Source organism: Oncorhynchus keta, chromosome 28 (assembly GCF_023373465.1).
Source record: "Oncorhynchus keta strain PuntledgeMale-10-30-2019 chromosome 28, Oket_V2, whole genome shotgun sequence".
Lineage (NCBI taxonomy): Eukaryota > Metazoa > Chordata > Actinopteri > Salmoniformes > Salmonidae > Oncorhynchus > Oncorhynchus keta.
The window spans coordinates 38,966,889-38,992,669 of record NC_068448.1 but is presented as its reverse complement, the minus strand read 5'-3'; the positions used below and the strand labels follow the sequence as shown (position 1 = coordinate 38,992,669).

Below are 25,781 nucleotides of genomic sequence, written 5' to 3'. Positions count from 1 at the left end.
ACACACACACACACACACACACACACACACACACCACATTGAAGGACACAGGAACCTGTTGTTTCTGTCCTTCGCTGGCAGCGCTGCCCAGCCAACTTTCTGCCTACTTCTCCTCACTGTCCCCCTCTGTGTATTGTTACAGTTCTCTAGACCAGACAGAGCTGCATTGGTGGGCATCCTCACCACCACAGGCCCTTTCCAGACCCACAGTCCCACCCTGTAGGCTACATGGGCTCTCTGTGTGAGCTTCTGTTGGGACTGGGAAGACAATGGCGGTGGAGGCTAGCTAGTCGTCACACACAGAGAGTCATCTCATCTGAGGCGAGCCGCTGTCTCGTTCCCCAACCCTCCCTTTCTGTATCCCCCCCCACTCATGTCACCACTAGCACCCCTCTGGCCAGGATGGCATGGCCGCTCCTGTTTGTTAGAGCCTGAAGGAGACACTGGCGAATCTGTGTGTGTGTGTGTGTGTCTGTTCTCCTGTTGCCAAGTCCAGCCTGGCCTTGCCATAAGAGCCACAGAGGGGGGAGGAATAGAGGGAGAAGTGTTTGAGGGAGGAGGGGAGAGGTTGGAGCAAAGGATGACTGCAGGGACTGCATGAAAAAGAAAGAAAAAATGGGAACTTGACAGCAAGGGAGGGGGAGAGACAGGGAATACATTGAAAGGGAGGAAGAGAGGGTTTAGCAAAGAAAAGCACAACTGTTTATGGGTAGTCTCTCTACCAACACACATCCCTCTCTATCTCTCCATCTCTTTCTTTGTCTCCCATTAAAACCCTCTCGGTCTGCTCGACTGACGCCCTGTCTCTCCTGTCTCGCCCCAGTGGCAGTGATGATATGCAGAGGGCTACGTGGTGCTTTGGGTGCATGTGTCAGATTGCCCTCTTGTCCTGTACGGGCTCGTGCTCACTACTGTTCTCCTAGAGATAATCTGGTGACACCAGGCCGCGTGTCAAATGACAAAGCGACAAACTGTCACCAAAGGCTGTGACTGACATTTGTATCTGTTTTATTCTCCGAGAGTAGACAGCACCCTGCTCTCTTCGTCACGCGCGTGCGCGCACACACACGTACAGACCCTTAAAACCCTACTGCCAATCCCTGCCTTTACTCTTGGTGAAGGGTTTATATATTGTCGGACGCCGGTTTAACAGGAAGTCCAAACGGAGCCAGTAGAAACAGTAGAGAAGGAGATCGAGAGGCTAATAAGCAGGGTGGAAGTTGCTGACGTATCTTGGTCACCAGTAACGGGCGGAGACAATGTGGTCTTTGTGTGAAGGGGGAAGGTATTACATCTGTCCCAAGAACCTCAATCTTACCCTTTCCCAGCTTAGCCAATACACACAGACACACACGGACAGTAATTCCACGTCCCATTATGGTATAGCATTATAGAAACGGGTCAAATTTCCCCTCTTTCCCTCTGACACTTTTTTCTCTCTCTCCTGTTTCATCCTCTTCAGTGCTCATTATTAGCATAGCAGAATGTTTATCAGCCATGGCTCTAGTAGTGATCTCTCTCTCTCTCTCTCTCTGATGGGCAGATTGCGGAGACGTATGCCTTCCTGCCCAGGGAGGCAGTGACCCGTTTCCTGATGAACTGTGGCGAGTGTCAGAAGAGGATGCATATCAGCCCGGGTGGAGCAGAGTTCAAAGGTTAAAAAAAATCTTTTCTCTTTCTCTGGAGCAGACTGCCGACTATCATCTCCGCTAGGCTCCTGGTGTGTCTAAATGACACCTTATTCACTATATAAAGCACTTTACCAACAGGGTCCATAGGGCTATATAGGGAATAGGGTGCCATTTTGGACACAGTGTCTGTTTAGGCCCATTTGGTAAAACTCTCGCTGTTCATTACATTTTTAGTCATCACCAAATATCATATTATATGTCTCTTCATAACCCAGCCTTCTGTTACTGTGACTGTCTGTAAGCCTTCTGTTACTGTGACTGTCTGTAAGCCTTCTGTTACTGTGACTGTCTGTAAGCCTTCTGTTACTGTGACTGTCTGTAAGCCTTCTGTTACTGTGACTGTCTGTAAAGCCTTCTGTTACTGTGACTGTCTTTAAAGCCTTCTGTTACTGAGACTGTCTGTAAGCCTTCTGTTACTGAGACTGTCTGCAAGCCTTCTGTTACTGACACTGTCTGTAAAGCCTTCTGTGACTGTCTGTAAGCCTTCTGTTACTGTGACTATCTGTAAGCCTTCTGTTACTGTGACTGTCTTTAAAGCCTTCTGTTACTGAGACTGTCTGCAAGCCTTCTGTTACTGAGACTGTCTTTAAAGCCTTCTGTTACTGAGACTGTCTGTAAGCCTTCTGTTACTACTGAGACTGTCTGTAAGCCTTCTGTTACTACTGAGACTGTCTGTAAGCCTTCTGTTACTGAGACTGTCTGTAAGCCTTCTGTTACTACTGAGACTGTCTGTAAGCCTTCTGTTACTGAGACTGTCTGTAAAGCCTTCTGTTACTGAGACTGTCTGTAAGCCTGCTGTTACTGTGACTGTCTGTAAGCCTTCTGTTACTGAGACTGTCTGTAAGCCTTCTGTTACTGAGACTGTCTGCAAGCCTTCTGTTACTGAGACTGTCTGTAAGCCTGCTGTTACTGTGACTGTCTGTAAGCCTTCTGTTACTGAGACTGTCTGCAAGCCTGCTGTTACTGTGACTGTCTGTAAGCCTGCTGTTACTGAGACTGTCTGTAAGCCTGCTGTTACTGTGACTGTCTGTAAGCCTTCTGTTACTGAGACTGTCTGTAAGCCTGCTGTTACTGAGACTGTCTGTAAGCCTTCTGTTACTGAGACTGTCTGCAAGCCTTCTGTTACTGAGACTGTCTGTAAAGCCTTCTGTTACTGAGACTGTCTGTAAGCCTTCTGTTACTGAGACTGTCTGTAAGCCGTCTGTTACTGACACTGTCTGTAAAGCCTTCTGTTACTGAGACTGTCTGTAAGCCTTCTGTTACTGAGACTGTCTGTAAAGCCTTCTGTTACTGAGACTGTCTGTAAGCCATCTGTTACTGACACTGTCTGTAAGCCTTCTGTTACTGTGACTGTCTGTAAAGCCTTCTGTTACTGTGACTGTCTTTAAAGCCTTCTGTTACTGAGACTGTCTGTAAGCCTTCTGTTACTGAGACTGTCTGCAAGCCTTCTGTTACTGACACTGTCTGTAAAGCCTTCTGTGACTGTCTGTAAGCCTTCTGTTACTGTGACTATCTGTAAGCCTTCTGTTACTGTGACTGTCTTTAAAGCCTTCTGTTACTGAGACTGTCTGCAAGCCTTCTGTTACTGAGACTGTCTTTAAAGCCTTCTGTTACTGAGACTGTCTGTAAGCCTTCTGTTACTACTGAGACTGTCTGTAAGCCTTCTGTTACTACTGAGACTGTCTGTAAGCCTTCTGTTACTGAGACTGTCTGTAAGCCTTCTGTTACTACTGAGACTGTCTGTAAGCCTTCTGTTACTGAGACTGTCTGTAAAGCCTTCTGTTACTGAGACTGTCTGTAAGCCTGCTGTTACTGTGACTGTCTGTAAGCCTTCTGTTACTGAGACTGTCTGTAAGCCTTCTGTTACTGAGACTGTCTGCAAGCCTTCTGTTACTGAGACTGTCTGTAAGCCTGCTGTTACTGTGACTGTCTGTAAGCCTTCTGTTACTGAGACTGTCTGCAAGCCTGCTGTTACTGTGACTGTCTGTAAGCCTGCTGTTACTGAGACTGTCTGTAAGCCTGCTGTTACTGTGACTGTCTGTAAGCCTTCTGTTACTGAGACTGTCTGTAAGCCTGCTGTTACTGAGACTGTCTGTAAGCCTTCTGTTACTGAGACTGTCTGCAAGCCTTCTGTTACTGAGACTGTCTGTAAAGCCTTCTGTTACTGAGACTGTCTGTAAGCCTTCTGTTACTGAGACTGTCTGTAAGCCGTCTGTTACTGACACTGTCTGTAAAGCCTTCTGTTACTGAGACTGTCTGTAAGCCTTCTGTTACTGAGACTGTCTGTAAAGCCTTCTGTTACTGAGACTGTCTGTAAGCCGTCTGTTACTGACACTGTCTGTAAGCCTTCTGTTACTGAGACTGTCTGTAAGCCTTCTGTTACTGAGACTGTCTGTAAGCCTTCGGTTACTGAGACTGTCTGTAAAGCCTTCTGTTACTGAGACTGTCTGCAAGCCTTCTGTTACTGAGACTGTCTGTAAAGCCTTCTGTTACTGAGACTGTCTGTAAGCCTTCTGTTACTGACACTGTCTGTAAGCCTTCTGTTACTGAGACTGTCTGTAAAGCCTTCTGTTACTGAGACTGTCTGTAAAGCCTTCTGTTACTGAGACTGTCTGTAAGCCTTCTGTTACTGAGACTGTCTGTAAAGCCTTCTGTTACTGAGACTGTCTGTAAGCCTGCTGTTACTGAGACTGTCTGTAAGCCTTCTGTTACTGAGACTGTCTGTAAGCCTTCTGTTACTGAGACTGTCTGTAAAGCCTTCTGTTACTGAGACTGTCTGTAAAGCCTTCTGTTACTGAGACTGTCTGTAAGCCTTCTGTTACTGACATTGTCTGTAAGCCTTCTGTTACTAAGACTGTCTGTAAGCCTGCTGTTACTGAGACTGTCTGTAAAGCCTGCTGTTACTGCGACTGTCTGTAAGCCTTCTGTTACTGAGACTGTCTGTAAGCCTTCTGTTACTGACACTGTCTGTAAGCCTGCTGTTACTGTGACTGTCTGTAAGCCTTCTGTTACTGTGACTGTCTGTAAGCCTTCTGTTACTGAGACTGTCTGTAAAGCCTTCTGTTACTGAGACTGTCTGTAAAGCCTTCTGTTACTGAGACTGTCTGTAAGCCTGCTGTTACTGAGACGGTCTGTAAGCCTTCTGTTACTGAGACTGTCTGTAAGCCTTCTGTTACTGAGACTGTCTGTAAAGACTTCTGTTACTGAGACTGTCTGTAAGCCTGCTGTTACTGAGACTGTCTGTAAGCCTTCTGTTACTGAGACTGTCTGTAAGCCTTCTGTTACTGAGACTGTCTGTAAAGCCTTCTGTTACTGAGACTGTCTGTAAAGCCTTCTGTTACTGAGACTGTCTGTAAGCCTTCTGTTACTGACATTGTCTGTAAGCCTTCTGTTACTAAGACTGTCTGTAAGCCTGCTGTTACTGAGACTGTCTGTAAAGCCTGCTGTTACTGCGACTGTCTGTAAGCCTTCTGTTACTGAGACTGTCTGTAAGCCTTCTGTTACTGACACTGTCTGTAAGCCTGCTGTTACTGTGACTGTCTGTAAGCCTTCTGTTACTGTGACTGTCTGTAAAGCCTTCTGTTACTGAGACTGTCTGTAAAGCCTTCTGTTACTGAGACTGTCTGTAAAGCCTTCTGTTACTGTGACTGTCTGTAAGCCTGCTGTTACTGAGACGGTCTGTAAGCCTTCTGTTACTGAGACTGTCTGTAAGCCTTCTGTTACTGAGACTGTCTGTAAAGACTTCTGTTACTGAGACTGTCAGTAAAGCCTTCTGTTACTGAGACTGTCTGTAAAGCCTTCTGTTACTGAGACTGTCTGTAAGCCTGCTGTTACTGTGACTGTCTGTAAGCCTTCTGTTACTGAGACTGTCTGTAAGCCTTCTGTTACTGAGACTGTCTGCAAGCCTTCTGTTACTGAGACTGTCTGTAAGCCTGCTGTTACTGTGACTGTCTGTAAGCCTTCTGTTACTGAGACTGTCTGCAAGCCTGCTGTTACTGTGACTGTCTGTAAGCCTGCTGTTACTGAGACTGTCTGTAAGCCTGCTGTTACTGTGACTGTCTGTAAGCCTTCTGTTACTGAGACTGTCTGTAAGCCTTCTGTTACTGAGACTGTCTGCAAGCCTTCTGTTACTGAGACTGTCTGTAAAGCCTTCTGTTACTGAGACTGTCTGTAAGCCGTCTGTTACTGACACTGTCTGTAAAGCCTTCTGTTACTGAGACTGTCTGTAAGCCTTCTGTTACTGAGACTGTCTGTAAAGCCTTCTGTTACTGAGACTGTCTGTAAGCCTTCTGTTACTGACACTGTCTGTAAGCCTTCTGTTACTGAGACTGTCTGTAAAGCCCTCTGTTACTGAGACTGTCTGTAAAACCTTCTGTTACTGAGACTGTCTGTAAGCCTTCTGTTACTGAGACTGTCTGTAAAGCCTTCTGTTACTGAGACTGTCTGTAAGCCTGCTGTTACTGAGACTGTCTGTAAGCCTTCTGTTACTGAGACTGTCTGTAAAGCCTTCTGTTACTGTGACTGTCTGTAAGCCTTCTGTTACTGACACTGTCTGTAAGCCTTCTGTTACTGAGACTGTCTGTAAAGCCTTCTGTTACTGAGACTGTCTGTAAGCCTGCTGTTACGGAGACTGTCTGTAAGCCTTCTGTTACTGTGACTGTCTGTAAGCCTTCTGTTACTGAGACTGTCTGTAAGCCTGCTGTTACTGAGACTGTCTGTAAGCCTTCTGTTACTGTGACTGTCTGTAAGCCTGCTGTTACTGTGACTGTCTGTAAGCCTTCTGTTACTGTGACTGTCTGTAAGCCTGCTGTTACTGAGACTGTCTGTAAGCCTTCTGTTACGGAGACTGCCTGTAAGCCTTCTGTTACTGTGACTGTCTGTAAGTCTGCTGTTACTGAGACTGTCTGTAAGCCTTCTGTTACTGTGACTGTCTGTAAGCCTTCTGTTACTGAGACTGTCTGTAAGCCTGCTGTTACTGAGACTGTCTGTAAGTCTGCTGTTACTGAGACTGTCTGTAAGCCTTCTGTTACTGTGACTGTCTGTAAGCCTTCTGTTACTGTGACTGTCTGTAAGCCTTCTGTTACTGAGACTGTCTGTAAAGCCTTCTGTTACTGAGACTGTCTGTAAAGCCTTCTGTTACGGAGACTGTCTGTAAGCCTTCTGTTACTGACACTGTCTGTAAAGCCTTCTGTTACTGTGACTGTCTGTAAGCCTTCTGTTACTGACACTGTCTGTAAAGCCTTCTGTTACTGAGACTGTCTGTAAAGCCTTCTGTTACTGAGACTGTCTGTAAGCCTGCTGTTACTGAGACTGTCTGTAAGCCTTCTGTTACTGAGACTGTCTGTAAGCCTGCTGTTACTGAGACTGTCTGTAAGCCTTCTGTTACTGAGACTGTCTGTAAGCCTTCTGTTACTGAGACTGTCTGTAAAGCCTTCTGTTACTGTGACTGTCTGTAAGCCTTCTGTTACTGACACTGTCTGTTGTAAGCCTTCTGTTACTGAGACTGTCTGTAAGCCTTCTGTTACTGAGACTGTCTGTAAAGCCTTCTGTTACTGAGACTGTCTGTAAAGCCTTCTGTTACGGAGACTGTCTGTAAGCCTTCTGTTACTGACACTGTCTGTAAAGCCTTCTGTTACTGTGACTGTCTGTAAGCCTTCTGTTACTGACACTGTCTGTAAAGCCTTCTGTTACTGAGACTGTCTGTAAGCCTGCTGTTACTGTGACTGTCTGTAAAGCCTTCTGTTACTGAGACTGTCTGTAAGCCTTCTGTTACTGAGACTGTCTGTAAGCCTTCTGTTACTGAGACTGTCTGCAAGCCTTCTGTTACTGAGACTGTCTGTAAAGCCTTCTGTTACTGAGACTGTCTGTAAAGCATTCTGTTACTGAGACTGTCTGTAAGCCTTCTGTTACTGACATTGTCTGTAAGCCTTCTGTTACTAAGACTGTCTGTAAGCCTGCTGTTACTGAGACTGTCTGTAAAGCCTTCTGTTACTGACATTGTCTGTAAGCCTTCTGTTACTGAGACTGTCTGTAAGCCTTCTGTTACTGACACTGTCTGTAAGCCTGCTGTTACTGTGACTGTCTGTAAGCCTTCTGTTACTGTGACTGTCTGTAAGCCTGCTGTTACTGAGACTGTCTGTAAAGCCTTCTGTTACTGAGACTGTCTGTAAAGCCTTCTGTTACTGAGACTGTCTGTAAGCCTTCTGTTACTAAGACTGTCTGTAAGCCTGCTGTTACTGAGACTGTCTGTAAGCCTGCTGTTACTGAGACTGTCTGTAAGCCTTCTGTTACTGTGACTTTCTGTAAGCCTGCTGTTACTGTGACTGTCTGTAAGCCTTCTGTTTACTGACACTGTCTGTAAGCCTTCTGTTACTGAGACTGTCTGTAAAGCCTTCTGTTACTGAGACTGTCTGTAAGCCTTCTGTTACTAAGACTGTCTGTAAGCTTGCTGTTACTGAGACTGTCTGTAAGCCTTCTGTTACTGTGACTGTCTGTAAGCCTGCTGTTACTGTGACTGTCTGTAAGCCTTCTGTTTACTGAGACTGTCTGTAAGCCTTCTGTTACTGAGACTGTCTGTAAAGCCTTCTGTTACTGAGACTGTCTGTAAAGCCTTCTGTTACTGAGACTGTCTGTAAAGCCTTCTGTTACTGAGACTGTCTGTAAGCCTTCTGTTACTGACATTGTCTGTAAGCCTGCTGTTACTGCAAGCGCATATTACCATGGAAGAAGGAAGGGATTTTCATAGCAGTTGTGACAAAAACGGTTTTGAGAGCTGCTTTGCGCCCTCTTCTCCTCCTTCTCCTGCTGTTGGCTGTTGCCACCCTAAAGGCAACCCATCCCCCCATCTCCCACCCCCTCCCTACACTACCCCCCCCCAGCCCTATTCAAATTAGTCATTGGAGTGTCCTGTATCGTTCCTAACACACTGCAATTAGCCCAATTAGGGGGCTTTTAACAAAGGAAATGGCTAGGAAACAAGCTCTTTTCTACAGTGAGAGCGACCGGAGGGTGGAGCGGGTAGTAGAGAGAGAGAGAGACTAGCGGGGTTAAGATGGGAAATGGAGATACATCTGGAGTAGGACAAAAAGATGGGGCAGAAATAAAGGAAAAGGTGAGGAGAGTCCGAAAAATGGAGAGAAATATTCAATAGCTGCCCTGCTATTTCATACATATTTTATTTGTCTATATTCAGGGGCCCTCCCATATTGACAGAGGGGCTGTCATAACTTTATATATGGAGGGCCCTTACATATTACATGGGTAGTGTGTAAAGTAAACCATGCCAATTAACATTACCCCCCCGTCTTCATCTCCATCCCACACACACAACCCAGTGAGAGAAATGCTCCCAGGCCCAATCTGTCAGTGTTGTGTCAACGATGATCATTAACGCTGGGTGTCGCTCATAAAGAGAGCAGCTAATTGGCTTCCTGTCCCGTGGGGGTCCTCCTCTTCCCACCCTGACCCCTCATCCCTCCAACCCCTCCAACCAAACACTCGCACGAAAGTTCAGTGCTGAATTATTGAATGCAACTCATTGCTGTATGCCAGGGCTATTTTTAATTGACTTCAGGCAGTCTTTCGCGTCAGGTCTTTCATCCGTCGTCTCTTCAACCTTCGTCATGCTGTATAGGCGATGCAGTAGGAGCGGGTGTGAAGGAGGTGAAGATTTGGGCCCATATTCATGAATCCTTGGGAGTAAGGAGTGCTGATCTAGGTCTTTTTGCCTTTTCGATCATGATGAATAAAATGACATGGACAGAGGGGGGGCCTGATCCTAGATCAGCACTCCTAATCTGAGACGCGAGATTAATACAAGCCAAGGTCGCTGGTCCTGTGACGATCTCACTCCCTTCCTTATGCTGAACTCAATTCCTTAGCCAGCGTGTCTCATCTCTGTCATTTCAATTTATCTGCTGACCTACTAAAGGGACAAGGTTCTCAGGTCCGGAGTCCTGAAGGGTGGAAATACAAGGTAGACGATCAATACTTCTGCAGTAAATAGACAGGAGCGCCATCATCAATTACTGATTGATAGTGTGTGTATGTGTGTGTGTGCACGTGTGTATGTACAGTCCCAGTAGGTAATAAGTTGTTTGATAACGCTGATTGATTCGTGTTGATATGATCCTTGGAGAGGAGGACCCAGTAAGGAAGACGGACCATTGCCTGCACTTGAGGGATAATGTCAGTGCAGTACAGGAGAGGATACCAGTTCAGTTATCAAGAGTTTGCAGTTATTTTGCTATATCATATACATTTTTGTAGAGTCTTTATAAATGAACTGCTGGTATACATACACTACCTTTCAAAGGTTTGGTTGGGGTCACTTAGAAATGTCCTTGTTTTTGAAAGAAAAGCAACAAAGAAAATGTGTCCATTAAAATAACATCAAATTGATCAGAAATACGGTGTAGACATTCTTAATGTTGTAAGTGACTATTGTAGCTAGAAACGGCGGATTCTTTATGGACTATCTATATCGGCGTACAGAGGCCCATTATCAGCAACCATCACTCCTGTGTTCACATGGCACGTTGTGTTAGCTAATCCAAGTTTATAATTTTAAAAGGCTAATTTCGAAAACAATTTTGCAACTTTGTTAGCACAGCTGAAAACTATTGTTCTGATTAAAGAAGCAATAAAACGGGCCTTCTTTAGACTAGTTGAGTATCTGGAGCATCAGCATTTGTGGGTTCGATTACAGGCTCAAAATGGCCTGAAACAAAGAACTTTCTTTGAAACTCGTCAGTGTATTCTTGTTCTGAGAAATGAAGGCTATTCCATGCAAGAAATTGTCAAAAAACTAAAGATCTCGTACAACGCTGTGTACTACTCCCTTCACTGAACAGCTCAAACTGGCACTAACTAGAATATAAAGAGAAGTGGGAGGCCCCGGTGCACAACTGAGCAAGAAGACAAGTACATTAGAGTGTCTAGTTTGAGAAACAGATGCCTCACAAGTCCTCAACTGGCAGCTTCATTAAATAGTACCCGCAAAACACCAGTCTCAACGTCAACAGTGAAGAAGCGACTCCGAGATGCTGGCCTTCTAGGAAGAGTTGCAAAGAAAACGCCATGTCTCAGACTGGCCAATAAAAAGAAAAGATTAAGATGGGCAAAAGAACACAGACACTGGACAGAGGAACTCTGCCTAGAAGGCCAGCATCCCGGAGTCGCCTCTTCACTGTTGACGTTGAGACTAATGTTTTGCGGGTACTATTTAATGAAGGCGCCACTCTCCCATCCTCTGGTCATTCTCGTCTCTCTTTCTTGAGCTTGAGGAAGAATCAATACAGCTCCTGAAGCTCTCAGAGGCCAGAAGTGGGGGGAGGGGCCGTTCACCGCAGCCGCATCTAAGCCCTGCCCAACTGATTCCCCTGGGGACAGAGAGGGGCAGCCATCAGTCCACACCATGTCCTGTCCCCTCTCGGGTGGAGCACCGACTCCCACCCCATCACAATGGGGGAAAGGTAAATATGTGATCCTACAACCCTTCGCCTTTTGCAGCGGCTCATTTCAACGTATCCGCTCACAGTGAAGATGGATGGAGCTTCACTTTACCCCCAAGTGCCCTCAGTACCAAAGCTCTCCTCCCGGCTCTCGTTCAATTAGCCGGGGCAGGAAGACAAAATGTCAGTTGCCACCAAGCACTGTCTCTAAACCACAGTGTTTTGACTCCGCCCCTTCCAGTAAAAAAGTATTTGTCGCATCAAAGTGTCTTGCCAATGGCACAGAGAAAAAAATCAACAAAGGGGCAACTCACCATTAAACGCTGCCAGAGGTCCCTCTGGCACCACTGGCGGGTGACTGTCATCTGACTTGTGGGTGACTCGCTGCAAGAGCAGGGAACTGGCGCACATGCGCAGCCCGACCCTGGGTCTTGTTCACAGTTACAAAGGTGTACAGACTGCAAGAAGGAGTGGCGACTCAGCTCCCATACTAGAGCAGGAAATCTATCTATTGCTCAAGGGAGCAATCAGAACAATACCAGCAGAAGAGAGCCATTCTGGAGTCATTCCGGTTACTTCCTGGTTCCCAAAAATGGTGGGAGGGATAAGCCCCATTCTGGACCTGGCTATCTGTGAAAGTTTGCTTTGAACGTGCTCTCTCGGTCTATTCATCGAGGTGACTGGTTCACTTCAGTCGACCTGCAGGATTCTTATTTTTACAAAAGTATTCTGCCCGCACACAGGAGGTCTCTGGGGTTGATGGCTGTGACGGGCCGCACCGCCAGAACGCACAGTAAAGACCCCTGCCTAACGAATGTCCTTTTTCATGTTCTGCACGTTAGCCCTTACTTTGCTCTATGCACATGGAGATGATACACATAATATATAAATGACGACGTTAACCAGTTAACCATTTATTATTCTCAAACAAACCACGTTTTATATAACGTCTTCTGTTTACCTCTGTGTCTCAGCAGATACCGACACTATGTCTGCAGGAAGCCGGCTGTGTTCTGGTAAAGGAATCCGCCACCGAATTATAATTCTGGAGGGGATTTGGAAATCAAATCACATTTTATTTGTCACATGCTCCCAATACAACCTTACAGTGAAATGCTTACTTACGAGCCCTTAACCAACAATGCAGTTTTAAAAATTACGGATAAGAATAAGAAATAAAAGTAACAAGTAATTAAAGAGCAGCAGTAAAATAACAATAGCGAGACTATATACAGGGGGGTACCGGTACAGAGTCAATGTGCGGGGGGGCACCGGTTAGTTGAGGTAATATGTACATAGGTAGAGTTATTAAAGTGACTATGCATAGATGACAACAACAGAGAGTAGCAGCGGTGTAAAAGAGGGGGGATGTAAATAGTCTGGGTAGCCATTTGATGAGGTATTCAGGAGTCTTATGGCCTGGGGGTAGAAGCTGTTTAGAAGCCTCTTGGACCTAGACTTGGCTCTCCGGTAGCACTTCAAATCAAATCAAATCAAATGCACTTGCCGTGCAGTAGCAGAGAGAACAGTCTATGACTAGTGTGGCTGGAGTCTGACAATTCTTAGGGCCTTCTCTATTTTTGGTTTGGTCAGGGCGTGAGTTGGGGTGGGCATTCTATGTTTTTGTTCTATGTTTTGTATTTCTGTGTTTGGCCTGGTATGGTTCCCAATCAGAGGCAGCTGTCTATCATTGTCTCTGATTGAGAACCATACTTAGGTAGCCTGTTCCCACCTCTGTTTGTGGGTAGTTGTTTCCTGTTTTGTGTTTTGTCACCTGATAGGACTGTTTCGTTTTTTCGTTGTTTCACCTTTGTTATTTTGTGTTCAGATGAATAAAGTTAACATGGACACGTACCACTCTGCATTTTGGTCCGATCCTTCATATTCCTCATCAGACGAGAATCGTTACAGTTACCAAACCAGGCAGTGATGCATCCAGTCAGGATGCTCTCGATGGTGCAGCTGTAAAACCATTTGAGGATCTGAGGACCGATGCCAAATCTTTTCAGTCTCCTGAGGGGGGGTAGGTTTTGTCGTGCCCTCTATGGTAAAATCTCGCCGGAGAAGAAGGCAGATGTTTTACGTGCGCAAAACCGATTGTGTTTTTTTGTTTGTAATTTATGTACTTATGTAAAATCTTATGCTTCATGGAGTCGTTGCTGAACGACGACACTATCAACATACAGCTGGCTGGTTATACGCTGCACTGGCAGGATGGAACAGTGGCATCTGGCAAGACAAAGGGCGGCGGACTATGTATTTTCTGGTTTCTGGTGCACGATATCTAAGGTTTCGAGCTTTGAAAAGCTGGTCATGGCTCACATCAACACCATTATCCCAGAAACCCTAGACCCACTCCAATTTGCATACTGCACCAACAGATCAACAGATGATGCAATCTCTATTGTACTCCACACTGCCTTTTCACAACTGGACAAAAGGAAAACTTATGTGACAATGCTATTCATTGACTACAGCCCAGTGTTCAAAACCATAATGTCCTCAAAGCTCATCACTAAGCTAAGGACCCTGGGACTAAACACCTCCCTCTGCAACTGGATCCTGGACTTACCACCACCCCAGGTGGTAAGGGTAGGTAACAACACATCCGCCACCCTGATCCTCAACACGGGGGCCCCTCAGGGGTGCGTGCTCAGTCCCCTCCTGTACTCCCTGTTCACTCATGACTGCACGGCCAGGCACGACTCCAACACCATCATTAAGTTTACTGATGACACAAGGACAACAACGTCTCCCTCAATGTGATCAAGACAAAGGAGATGATGGTGGACTACAGGAAAATGAGGACCGAGCACGCCCACATTCTCATTGACAGGGCTGTAGTGGAGCAGGTTGAGAGCTTCAAGTTCCATGGCATCCACATCACCATCAAACTAACATGGTCCAAGCACACCAAGACAGTCGTGAAGAGAGCACGACAAAACATATTCCCCCTCAGGAGACTGAAAAGATTTGGCATGGGTCCTCAGATCCTCAAAAGGTTTTATAGCTGCACCATCGAGAGCATCAAATCAAAATTGTATTGGTCACATACACATGGTTAGCAGATGTTATTGCAAGTGTAGAGAAATGCTTATGCTTCTAGATCCTACAGTGCAGCAGTATCTAACAGGTAATATCTAAGAATTCCACAACAAAACCTAATACACACAATCTAGTAAAGGAATGGGATAAGAATATATAAGTATAAAATATATAGATGAGCAGTGACAGAGCGGCTAAGATGCAATAGATAGAATAGATATTGAAGGATACAGTACATTATATACGTATGAGATGAGTAATGCGAGATATGTAAACATTCTTAAAGTGGCATTATTGAAGTGACTAGTGTTCCATTTATTAAAGTGGCCAATGATATCAAGTCTGTAGGTAGGCTGTTTCCATGCTAGTGGTGGCTGTTTAACAACTGGATGGCCTTGCGATTGAAAAACAGCTTCTATCTCTCTGTCCCAGCTTTGATGCACCTGTACTGATCTCACCTTCTGGATGGAAACGGGGTGAACAGACAGTGGCTCGGGTGGTTATTGTCCTTGATGATCTTTTTTGCCTTCCTGTGACATTGGGTGTTGTAGGTGTCCTGGAGCACAGGTAGTTTGCCCCCGAGCCGCAGATCGCACCACCCTCTGGAGAGCCTGGTGGTTGTGGGCGGTGTTGTTGCCGTACCAGGCGGTGATACAGCTCGACAGGATGCTCTCAATTATGCACCTGTAAAAGACAGGTACGGCTTTGTGACAAGCCACATTTTTTTAGCCTCCTGAGGTTGAAGAGGCGCTGTTGCGCCTTCTTCACCACACTGTCCGTGTGCATGGACCTTTTCAGTTTGTCGGTGATATGAACACAGAGGAACTTAAAACGTTCCACCTTCTCCACTGCTATCCCGTTGATGTGGATAGAGGGGGTGCTCCCTTTGCTGTTTCCTGAAGTCCACGATCATCTCTTTTGTTTTGCTGACATTGAATGAGAGGTTATTTTCCTGACACCACACTCCCAGGGCCCTCATCTCCTCCCTGTAGGCAGTCTCGTTGTCGTTGGTAATCAAGCCTACCCCTGTTGTATCGTCTGCAAACTTGATGATTTTGTTGGAGGCGTGCATGACCAGGCAGTCGTGGATGAACAAGGAGTACAGGAGGGGGCTAAGAACACACCTTTGTGGGGCCCCAGAGTTGAGGATCAGCGGAGTGGAGATGTTGTTTCCTACCTTCACCACCTGGGGGCAGCCCGTCAGGAAGTCCAGGACCCAGTTGCACAGGGCAGGGTCGAGACCCCAGGTCTCAAGCTTAATGATGAGTTTGGAGGGTACTATGGTGGTGAATGCTGAGCTGTAGTCAATAAACAGCATTCTTACATAGGTATTCCTCTTGTCCAGATGGGATAGGGCAGTGTGCAGTGTGATGGCGATTGGATTGTCTGTGGACCTATTGGGGCGGTAAGCAAATTGAAGTGAGTCTAGGGTGACAGGTAGGGTTGAGGTGATATGATCCTTGACTAGTCTCTCAAAGCACTTCATGGTGACAGAAGTGAGTGCTAAGGGGCGATAGTTATTTAGTTAATTTACCTTAGCTTTCTTGGGAACAGGAACAATGATGGCCATCTTGAAGCATGTGGGGACAGTAGACTGGGATAGAAATTGATTGAATATGTCCGTAAACACACGAGCCAGCTGGTCTGCACATGCTCTGAAGACGCAGCTAGGGATGCCGTCTGGGCCAGCAGCCTTGCGAGGGTTTTACTCACGTCGGCCATGGCGAAGGATAGCCCACAGTCTTTTGGTAGCAGGCCGCGTCAGTGGCACTGTATTGTCCTCAAAGCGCGCAAAGAAGTTGTTTAATTTGTCTGGAAGCAAGACGTTGATGTCCGCGACGGGGCTAAATTTATTTTTGTAATCTATGATTGTCTGTAGACCCATGCCACATACAGTGCCTTGCGAAAGTATTCGGCCCCCTTGAACTTTGCGACCTTTTGCCACATTTCAGGCTTCAAACATAAAGATATAAAACTGTATTTTTTTGTGTAGAATCAACAACAAGTGGGACACAATAATGAAATGGAACGACATTTATTGGATATTTCCAACTTTTTTAACAAATCAAAAACTGATAAATTGGGTGTGCAAAATTATTCAGCCCCTTTACTTTCAGTGCAGCAAACTCTCTCCAGAAGTTCAGTGAGGATCTCTTAATGATCCAATGTTGACCTAAATGACTAATGATGATAAATACAATCCACCTGTGTGTAATCAAGTCTCCGTATAAATGCACCTGCACTGTGATAGTCTCAAAGGTCCGTTAAAAGTGCAGAGAGCATCATGAAGAACAAGGAACACACCAGGCAGGTCCGAGATACTGTTGTGAAGAATTTTAAAACCGGATTTGGATACAAAAATATTTCCCAAGCTTTAAACATCCCAAGGAGCACTGTGCAAGCGATAATATTGAAATGGAAGGAGTATCAGACCTCTGCAAATCTACCAAGACCTGGCCGTCCCTCTAAACTTTCAGCTCATACAAGGAGAAGACTGATCAGAGATGCAGCCAAGAGGCCCTCTGGATGAACTGCAGAGATCTACAGCTGAGGTGGGAGACTCTGTCCATAGGACAACAATCAGTCGTATATTGCACAAATCTGGCCTTTATGGAAGAGTGGCAAGAAGAAAGCCATTTCTTAAAGATATCCATAAAAAGTGTCATTTAAAGTTTGCCACAAGCCACCTGGGAGACACACCAAACATGTGGAAGAAGGTGCTCTGGTCAGATGAAACCAAAATTGAACTTTTTGGCAACAATGCAAAATGTTTTGTTTGGCGTAAAAGCAACACAGCGCATCACCCTGAACACACCATCCCCACTGTCAAACATGGTGGTGGCAGCAACATGGTTTGGGCCTGCTTTTCTTCATCAGGGACAGGGAAGATGGTTAAAATTGATGGGAAGATGGATGGAGCCAAATACAGGACCATTCTGGAAGAAAACCTGATGGAGTCTGCAAAAGACCTGAGACTGGGACGGAGGTTTGTCTTCCAACAAGACAATGATCCAAAACATAAAGCAAAATCTACAATGGAATGGTTCAAAAATAAACATATCCAGGTGTTAGAATGGCCAAGTCAAAGTCCAGACCTGAATCCAATCGAGAATCTGTTTGTAAGTCGCTCTGGATAAGAGCGTCTGCTAAATGACTTAAATGTAAATGTAAATGTGGAAAGAACTGAAAACTGCTGTTCACAAATGCTCTCCATCCAACCTCACTGAGCTCGAGCTGTTTTGCAAGGAGGAATGGGAAAAAATGTCAGTCTCTTGATGTGGAAAACTGATAGAGACGTACCCCAAGCGACTTACAGCTGTAATCGCAGCAAAAGGTGGCGCTACAAAGTATTAACTTAAGGGGGCTGAATAATTTTGCACGCCCAATTTTTTATTTGTTAAAAAAGTTTGAGATATCAATAAATGTCGTTCCACTTCATGATTGTGTCCCACTTGTTGTTGATTCTTCACAAAAAAATACAGTTTTATATCTTTATGTTTGAAGCCTGAAATGTCGCAAAGTTCAAGGGGGCCGAATACTTTCGCAAGGCACTGTATGTCTCGTGTTGGAGCCATTGAATTGTGACTCCACTTTGTCTTTATGCTGACACTGCTTGTTTGATTGCCTTGCGGAGGGAATAACAACACTGTTTGTATACAGTTATGTTTCCAGTCGCCTTGCCATGATTGAATGCGATGGTACATTCTTTCAACTTTGCGCGAATGCTGCCATCAATCCACAGGTTCTGGTTAGGGAAGGTTTTAATAGTCACAGTGGGTACAACATCTCCTATACACTTACTTATAAACTCGCTCACTGAGTCAGCGTATACCGTTATTATCTGAGGCTACCCAGAACATATCCCAGTCCACGTCATTGAAGCAATCTTGAAGCGTGGAATCCAATTGGTCAGAGCAGTGTTGGATAGACCTGAGCACGGGCGCTTCCTGTTTTAGTTTCTGTCTATAGTAGGGGACCAACAAGATGGAGACATGGTCAGATTTTCTGAAAGGAAGGTGGAGGAGGGCCTTGTATGCATCGCGGAAGTTAGAGTAGCAGTGGTCGAGCATGTTACTCGCTCGTGTACAACAATCGATATGCTGATAGAATTTAGGTAGCCTTTTTCTCAAATGAGCTTTGCTAAAATCTCCAGCTACAATAAATGCAGCCTCAGGATATATGGTTTTTAGTTTGCATAATGTCCAGTGAAGTTCCTTGATGGCTGCCTTGGTATCCTCTTGCGGGCGGATATACATGCTGTGACGATAACCGAGGAGAGTTCTCTTGAGAGATAATACAGTCAGCATTTGATTGTGAGGAATTCTAGGTGAACAAAAGGACTTGAGTTCCTGCATGTTATTACAATTACACCATGAGTTGTTAATCATGAAACATACATCCCCGCCTTTCTTCCAGAGAGATGTTACCAGAGAGATGTTATTCCTGTCGGTGCGATGCACTGAGAATTCCATTGGCTGTATGGACTCCGACAGCATGTCCTTCGCTAGCCATGTTTCCGTGAAACAGAGTATGCTACAAACCCAGATATCTCTGTACTGGAGCTCCAAGTCTCGGTCCAAGAGGCTTCTAAACAGCTTCTACCCCCAAGCCATAAGACTCTGACCAGCTAATCAAATGGCTACCCAGACCATTTGCATTGCCCCCCACCCTGTTCTACTGCTGCTGCTACTCTCTGCAGTACACTCAGCTGCGTTGACATTTCACCAAGATACTCTTGTTTTTGTGAGAATTCTTCAAAAAATAAAAGAAATGTCACATTATTATCAAATCGTATACTAAAATATGAAAATTCTACATGCCATGTCTCATAAATCGATATTTATCTTACCTCTATTGTTTTATGTCCTTTGGATTCGAGACGAAAGAGGATGATTTCAGTGGGAAAGTCGGTACTACGACACTGAGGACAGTATGTGTAGGGTGTCCAATCAAAAACCAATGGTTCAAATAAAGAAAATTGTACAGCATCGTGTCAGTTTGGCTGGATGCTGTGCAAGAATTAACTACCTGACGGGTTTAGGGATGATTCTGTTGGGACTACCCTGGCTTCGGAGAGCATGTCTGCAATATGGGAGTTAGCCATATTTCCTTATGTGATACATTTAAAAAAAGAGTATTTGAAAGAGAACTCAAGGTCATTTTTTCGGAACCCTGGTCCGCAAGAGCCACTCTCTGAGGACGGGAGAGTTGCGTCTCACCTCATTCGCCACTCGACCTGTTTGTCTCCGACAGACATTGTGTGATTGGTTCTTCGTAGTGATCGTGCCCTCCATCGAGTCCCCATATGTATACGTCTCACTCACATTATCAGAGAACCAGGGTTATGAAAGTAATGTTGAGTTATGGGAGATTGAGAATCATAATACTTTGTGTGTGTTTAATCTTCACAGAGAATGACAGACCGACATCACTGGTGCCAGATCTCATCGACTACAACATGCCGCTCACCACCACCTATCTGAAGCAGATGAAGCTTCAGTACATGAGTACAAATGAGCAGGTAAGAGCCTGTACATTATGTTGTCCAGAATAGGTGAGGGTTGGATGGAAGTGGCCGTCTTCACAGTCCTTTCTATCAGGCTCTCTGTGTGCCACACACACACACTACCCCCTCCCTCGACAGCCCCCTATCTTCCATCCCCAATGCCAGGTTGGCTATCTGTATAAGAGCATAGACAGAATCATTCAGGACTGCCAATCAAGCACAAATAGGAAAGTGTGTGTGCGTGCTTGTGAAAATATATGTGTGTGTGTGTGTGTGTGTGTGTGTGTGTGTGTCTGGTATGATAACCAAGGAGGGAATGGGGTTCAGCTCATTCCAATTAACAAAGCCTCTAAGCGTCAGACTAATTAACTGAGGTGTGAGAAAAGTTTGTCATGAATCTGTTCCTGGAGGCAGAACTAAGCAATTTCCTTTGGATGGGCCAGCTTCAATATCAAAATTGTCAATATCGTTAGGGTTAGCAGTGTGGTTAGGGTTAGGCCTGTACCAACTAGTGACCACTCTATAGAGCTGATGTGGCCTTTAGCTGGAGATTTTCAGCAGAGACTGAATTGAGGAACAATGACGAGAGAGAGAGAGAGAGAGAGAGAGAGAGAGAGAGAGAGAGAGAGAGAGAGAGAGAGAGAGAGAGAGAGAGAGAGAGAGAGAGAGAGAGAGAGAGAGAGAGAGAGAGAGAACGACCCCATCAGGACACGCATGTCCAGCCCAATTCAATAAAGGAGGAAATTACCAAGCATGCTTCCTGTAGACACTGGGCGGTGGCTCTGCCCGCACCATGATGGGAGGGGAAGAGAGGAGGGGGAGGTGTGACAGTGGGGAGAGAATTAAAGAGGGGTGGTTCATTATCCATTATGGGCCCTTTTCCCATTTATTCTGTCTTCTCTTGAGAAAACTAATTTATTTCCTTGATGTGGCAGGGGAGGCATAAAGGTGGGGGTAGGTAGGCTATAATTACTAGAGGGCTAAAGGAAGACACCACATAAGATACCCGTTAAAGTAAAGACTAGCTTGTAGTTTTATGATGCAGACAATTACACCGATGGACGTGACAAACTATCCTCAATATTAAAGATGATCCACCCCCTAAAAAAAATGTTTTATTAAAAAAAAAGACTAGTTTATAAAATGAGGAGTTACACGATGATGAATAAAAAGCAGTCCATTTTATAAGATCAAACAGGTGTCATTTGCATATTGAAAAAGACAGGCACACATATGGTCAATGTAGATCTTCTCTTTCTAACCAATATGAGTTTTATAGAGGGGAGAACGCAGCTCAGAATCAATGTATTGTCTTGGTCACTATAACGACAGGGATTGAAGATGCACCTGGTGCTGACCTTTTTTATTTAACCAGGCAAGTCAGTTAAGAACAAATTCTTATTTACAACAATGGCCTAGGAACAGTGGGTTAACTGCCTGGTTCAGGGGCAGAACAACACATTTTTACCTTGTCAGCTCGGGGATTCGATCTAGCAACCTTTCGGCTACTGGCCCAACGCTCTAAACACTGCCTGCCGACCTATGGACCATTTCAAAGGACTACACTCATCAATATTTACTGTTTGTGTTACTGGTTCACGTATTAAAACAGTTACCACATTGGATCCAGACAAATCTCTTGCTCTTCGTGGTGAAATGGTGTTTTGTTTAGACATACACTTTCCACGTTTCGCCTGTAGGTGGCAGAAGTTCCCTATAAATCTGCCTCAGAGGGCGTAAATGCAGTTTATTGACACACAAAGCATCTGTTGACTCCCTGTAAACGGACTCACGTGGATAGGGTATAAATCTTTTTAAAAGTTAGACTTTTTTTAGACCTTTGTACTCCATTACTAAAAAATCATTTCGAATGAAAGATTACTATTGTGTGGTCAAATCTTAAGGCATAGACGTTTCTTTAATAAATGCCTCCGTTGTGTGCACTGTATGCTACTGTAGGCTATTGATACTTTGTGGATCGCTCACTTATTTGTAAACAGATTTTGTTATTTTGATATACCAATTACATATTTCTGTGGTAATGCTTAATTCAAAAGCAAGTTAAATCATCAAGCCTATTTATTATAACCCTGTATCAGTATTTAGAGATTGTGAAAAGATTTCCAAAGGTTTAACCAGTTATTCCATTTATGATTGTTTTTTTATATACTGCCCAAAGGCTGCCGGACTAACAGGCCTACTCTTTAGCTAAGTAAATTATTAATCCACGTTTACATTTTAATTTTACTTTCCTGTCAACGAAAAAGTGAGAGTGAAAATGTAGCATGAAAAGTCCGGTATGGGCATTTGTAGAGAAAGAAAGCAATGTTCTGGGAATTAACAAAGGGAAGAGGGGAGATGGGAAAGGCAGAGGGACGGTAGTAAAAGCCTGTCTAAAGAAGCCAATGGCAATTTAAATGGATTTAGTCAACCCACTGTATAGCAGTCCATCTTTTGCACAAGGTGTGACGTCAGTTATCGCCGCCACGCCTCCGTCTTTGGGGCTGGTTGCCAGTGCGAGTCTCGGAGGGTCCTGTACTTGCTCCCATAGCAGGACATTGTCTTTAGAATTAGTAGCGAATAAAGAGACCGGCAAGGGGGAGGCAATTATAGAGGGGTTTGACATTCACACTTGAAAATTCACCATCAGAAGTGAAGGTAAGCATTTCTTTCACATGATATGGTTGTGTTGTTATTTTCATCTGCTGAGCTGTGCGCTATGGAGAAGATATTTTCGCCAGCTGTGGGAAACAATGTTGTGGCAATTACACCTCCACTTTTCTCTTTATTCTTACGCAAATATATAATAATTTCAAAACAATTAATAGCTGATAAAAATGCTTCATACAATTAGTTTTCTATAATAGCCTTAGGCCTTTTAGCCTTTCGATAAGCCCTAGGCTATATTTTCTATCAATGCATGTATTATAGCGAATAGTGTGCTGTAGAAGTGAACAATCTATTCGATTCTCTCACAACTTAACATGTAGTATAATAGCCTACCATTCAAATATAATATACATATCAAACATTTATTCCAAGAAGGTACTGCACCTGACATCTAACATCGCACATACATGTGTTATTAGCCATCCTTATTATCCAATTAAACAATATGCGCTGATTTATTTGATGAATTAACATAATAGCGTTTTATAAATTGTCCTAGTGATAATTCATCATGTTCTTTAGGTGTTCGCTATGCAGCAACAGCATACTGTTAAAAGTGAATATTTACGTATAGTGTGTATCGTCGCAGGCCATTCTGTATGTCACATTGTTCTCTGTGGGATGCAGAATGACCAAGCAGCACAATTCTCTACAGTACAATCCTGCTCCGCACCGCACACATCCCGCATTGCACAGTACAATCCCGCACCACAAAATACAATCGCGTGTCCATCAGTAATCACTTCAGAATAATACTGTACAGCAATTTGCTTTGTATATTATATCTTCCTAGTTACCTGGCCGCTGAAAAATGTGCAAGCCCGGGCAGGATACATTGTAGCTATTATAATTTCACCCTGAGAGGTTTGAAATAATGTGACATATAGAAGTTCATTTTCGAGGTTCAATGTTACTATGGTAACACTTTCCTTGGACGGTTCCCCCTGATGGCCAGCGAGCCGTTACCCCAAAAGACCTAGCTCGCTACTTTAAAAAAAGGCTAAACATTCAAACGTTAATACCTGTCAGCTTTTGCATTTATATCTGGGGTACGTTTGCAAGCTCTGTCACATTATTATCGCTTCAAAGTAGCCGAGCCACGGTATTTACGGTAAGTGAATGGAGGTAACGTTAGGGAGGAGCGTTAGCTTGCCAACATTTGACAGTTAGCCTAACGTTTTGCATCTCTGGTAAATTAGCTTGCTGCGTAGCTAAATAGATAGCTAGCTATCTGTCTGTCTTATAAGTGGATACTTTGAGATACTGATGAAACGGCATGTTCCCTCAGCACTAATATGTTCCCTCAGTACTACAGTCCCTCAACGCTATGTTCCCTCAGTACTATGTTCCCTCAGTACTACAGTCCCTCAACGCTATGTTCCCTCAGTACTACAGTCCCTCAACGCTATGTTCCCTCAGTACTATGTTCCCTCAGTACTACAGTCCCTCAGTACTACAGTCCCTCAACACTATGTTCCCTCAGCCCTCTACTTGTCCACTGAACCAATTTCAGTCAAGAATCAGAATCACCTTTATTCGCCAAATAGATTTGCATACAGGAATTGACTTTGTGAAATGGTGCTTCTACAATAAACAGAATATACAGTCAGAAAATAAACAGAAAATAATGACAACAAATATGGAAGCAGAATGTACACAATTCAAATACAGTAATGTATAGTATGTACACTATGAACACACGCTAAAAACTACGGCAATGTGCAGCTCTATTTGGCACAAATGCTTATTATAAGGCAGAAAAGTATTTCAGCATTTTACACATGAATATGTAAGTAATATATGGGACCTACTGAATTATGTTCAATCACTAGGACCTTGAACTTTTGTCAATATACCAATGACCTGAATAGCATTTTCTGAGAAAATAAATAGTATCTCAGCACCTACTATATATACACACTAACACTCACACAAAACCCACACACCTTCACATGCAATACGCAAGCACACACATAACACACACAAGCACACACATAACACACATGCATACCAACAACACAAACACACATACCAACACAAACACACGCACGCACATACACACGCACTTTTACACTAATCATATGCTGCTGCTACTCTTTTCTTTACTTATTATTATATATCCTGATGCTTAGTCACTTTACCCTGCTTTCATGTACATATCTACCTCAAATACCTCATACCCCTGCACATTGATCTGGTACTGGTACTCCCTGTATATACAGTGCCTTCGGGAAGTATTCAGACCCTTTCCACATTTTGTTATGTTACATACAGCCTTATTCTAAAATGGATTAAATACAAATAAAAAACTCAGCAATTTACACACAATACCCCATAATGACAAAGCAAAAACAGATTTTTATAAATGTTTGCAAATTTATAAACAATTAAATATCAAAATACCTTAAGTATTCAGACACTTTGCGATGAGACTTGAAATTGAGCTCAGGTGTATCCTGTTTCCATTGATCATCCTTGATGTTTCTACAACTTGATTGGAGTCCACCTGTGGTATATTCAATTGATTGGACATGATTTGGAAAGGCACACACCTGTCTATATAAGGTCCCACAGTTGACGGTGCATGTCAGAGCAAAAACCAAGCCATGAGGTCGAAGGAATTGTCCGTAGACCTCCGAGACAGGATTGTGTCGAGGCACAGATCTGGGGAAGGATACCAAAAAATGTCTGCAGCTTAGAATGTCCCCAAGTACACAGTGGCCTCCATAACCTTCCAGAAGGACAACCATCTCTGCAGTACTCCACCAATCAGGCCTTTATGGTAGAGTGGCAAGACGGAAGCCACTCCTCAGTAAAAGGCATATGACAGCCCACTCTGAGTTTGCCAAAAGGCACCCAAAGACTCTCAGACCACGAGAAACAAGATTCTCTGGTCTGATGAAACCTAGATTGAACTCTTTGGCCTGAACGGCCAATCGTCTCACATCTGGAGGAAGCCTGGAACCATCCCTAGGGTGAAGCATGGTGGTGGCAGCATCATGCTGTGGGGATGTTTTTCAGCGACAGGGACTGGAAGGCTAGTCAGGATTGAGGCAAAGATGAACAGAGCAAAGTACAGAGAGATTCTTGATGAAAACCTGCTCCAGAGCGCTCAGGGCCTCAGGCTGGGGTAATGGTTTTTTATTTTATGTATTTCACCTTTATTTAATCAGGCAGGCTAGTTGAGAACAAGTTCTCATTTGCAACTGCGACCTGGCCAAGATAAAGCATAGCAGTTCGACACATACAACAACACAGAGTTACACATGGAATAAACAAAACATACAGTCGATAATACAGTAGAAAAACACAAAGTAGAAGAAAAGTCTATATACAGTGAGTTTAAATGAGGTCAGATAAGGGAGTTAAGGCAATAAATAGGCCATTGTGGCGAAGTAATTACAATATAGCAATTAA

The 25,781-nt window shown here is 44.3% G+C and overlaps 1 protein-coding gene across 3 annotated transcripts in view; it reads left to right on the top strand.

Annotated features, from left to right (window-relative positions):
- LOC118361295 (nucleolar protein 4-like) overlaps window positions 1–25,781 on the top strand; it is a 161,904-nt gene that overhangs the window by 66,293 nt on the left and 69,830 nt on the right. For all 3 annotated transcript variants that reach the window (XM_052482976.1, XM_052482975.1, XM_052482974.1), the window contains exons 3-4: window positions 1,544–1,655; window positions 19,600–19,709. In XM_052482976.1, the coding sequence (XP_052338936.1) occupies window positions 1,544–1,655; window positions 19,600–19,709 (222 nt within the window). The remainder of the gene's footprint in view (window positions 1–1,543; window positions 1,656–19,599; window positions 19,710–25,781) is intronic.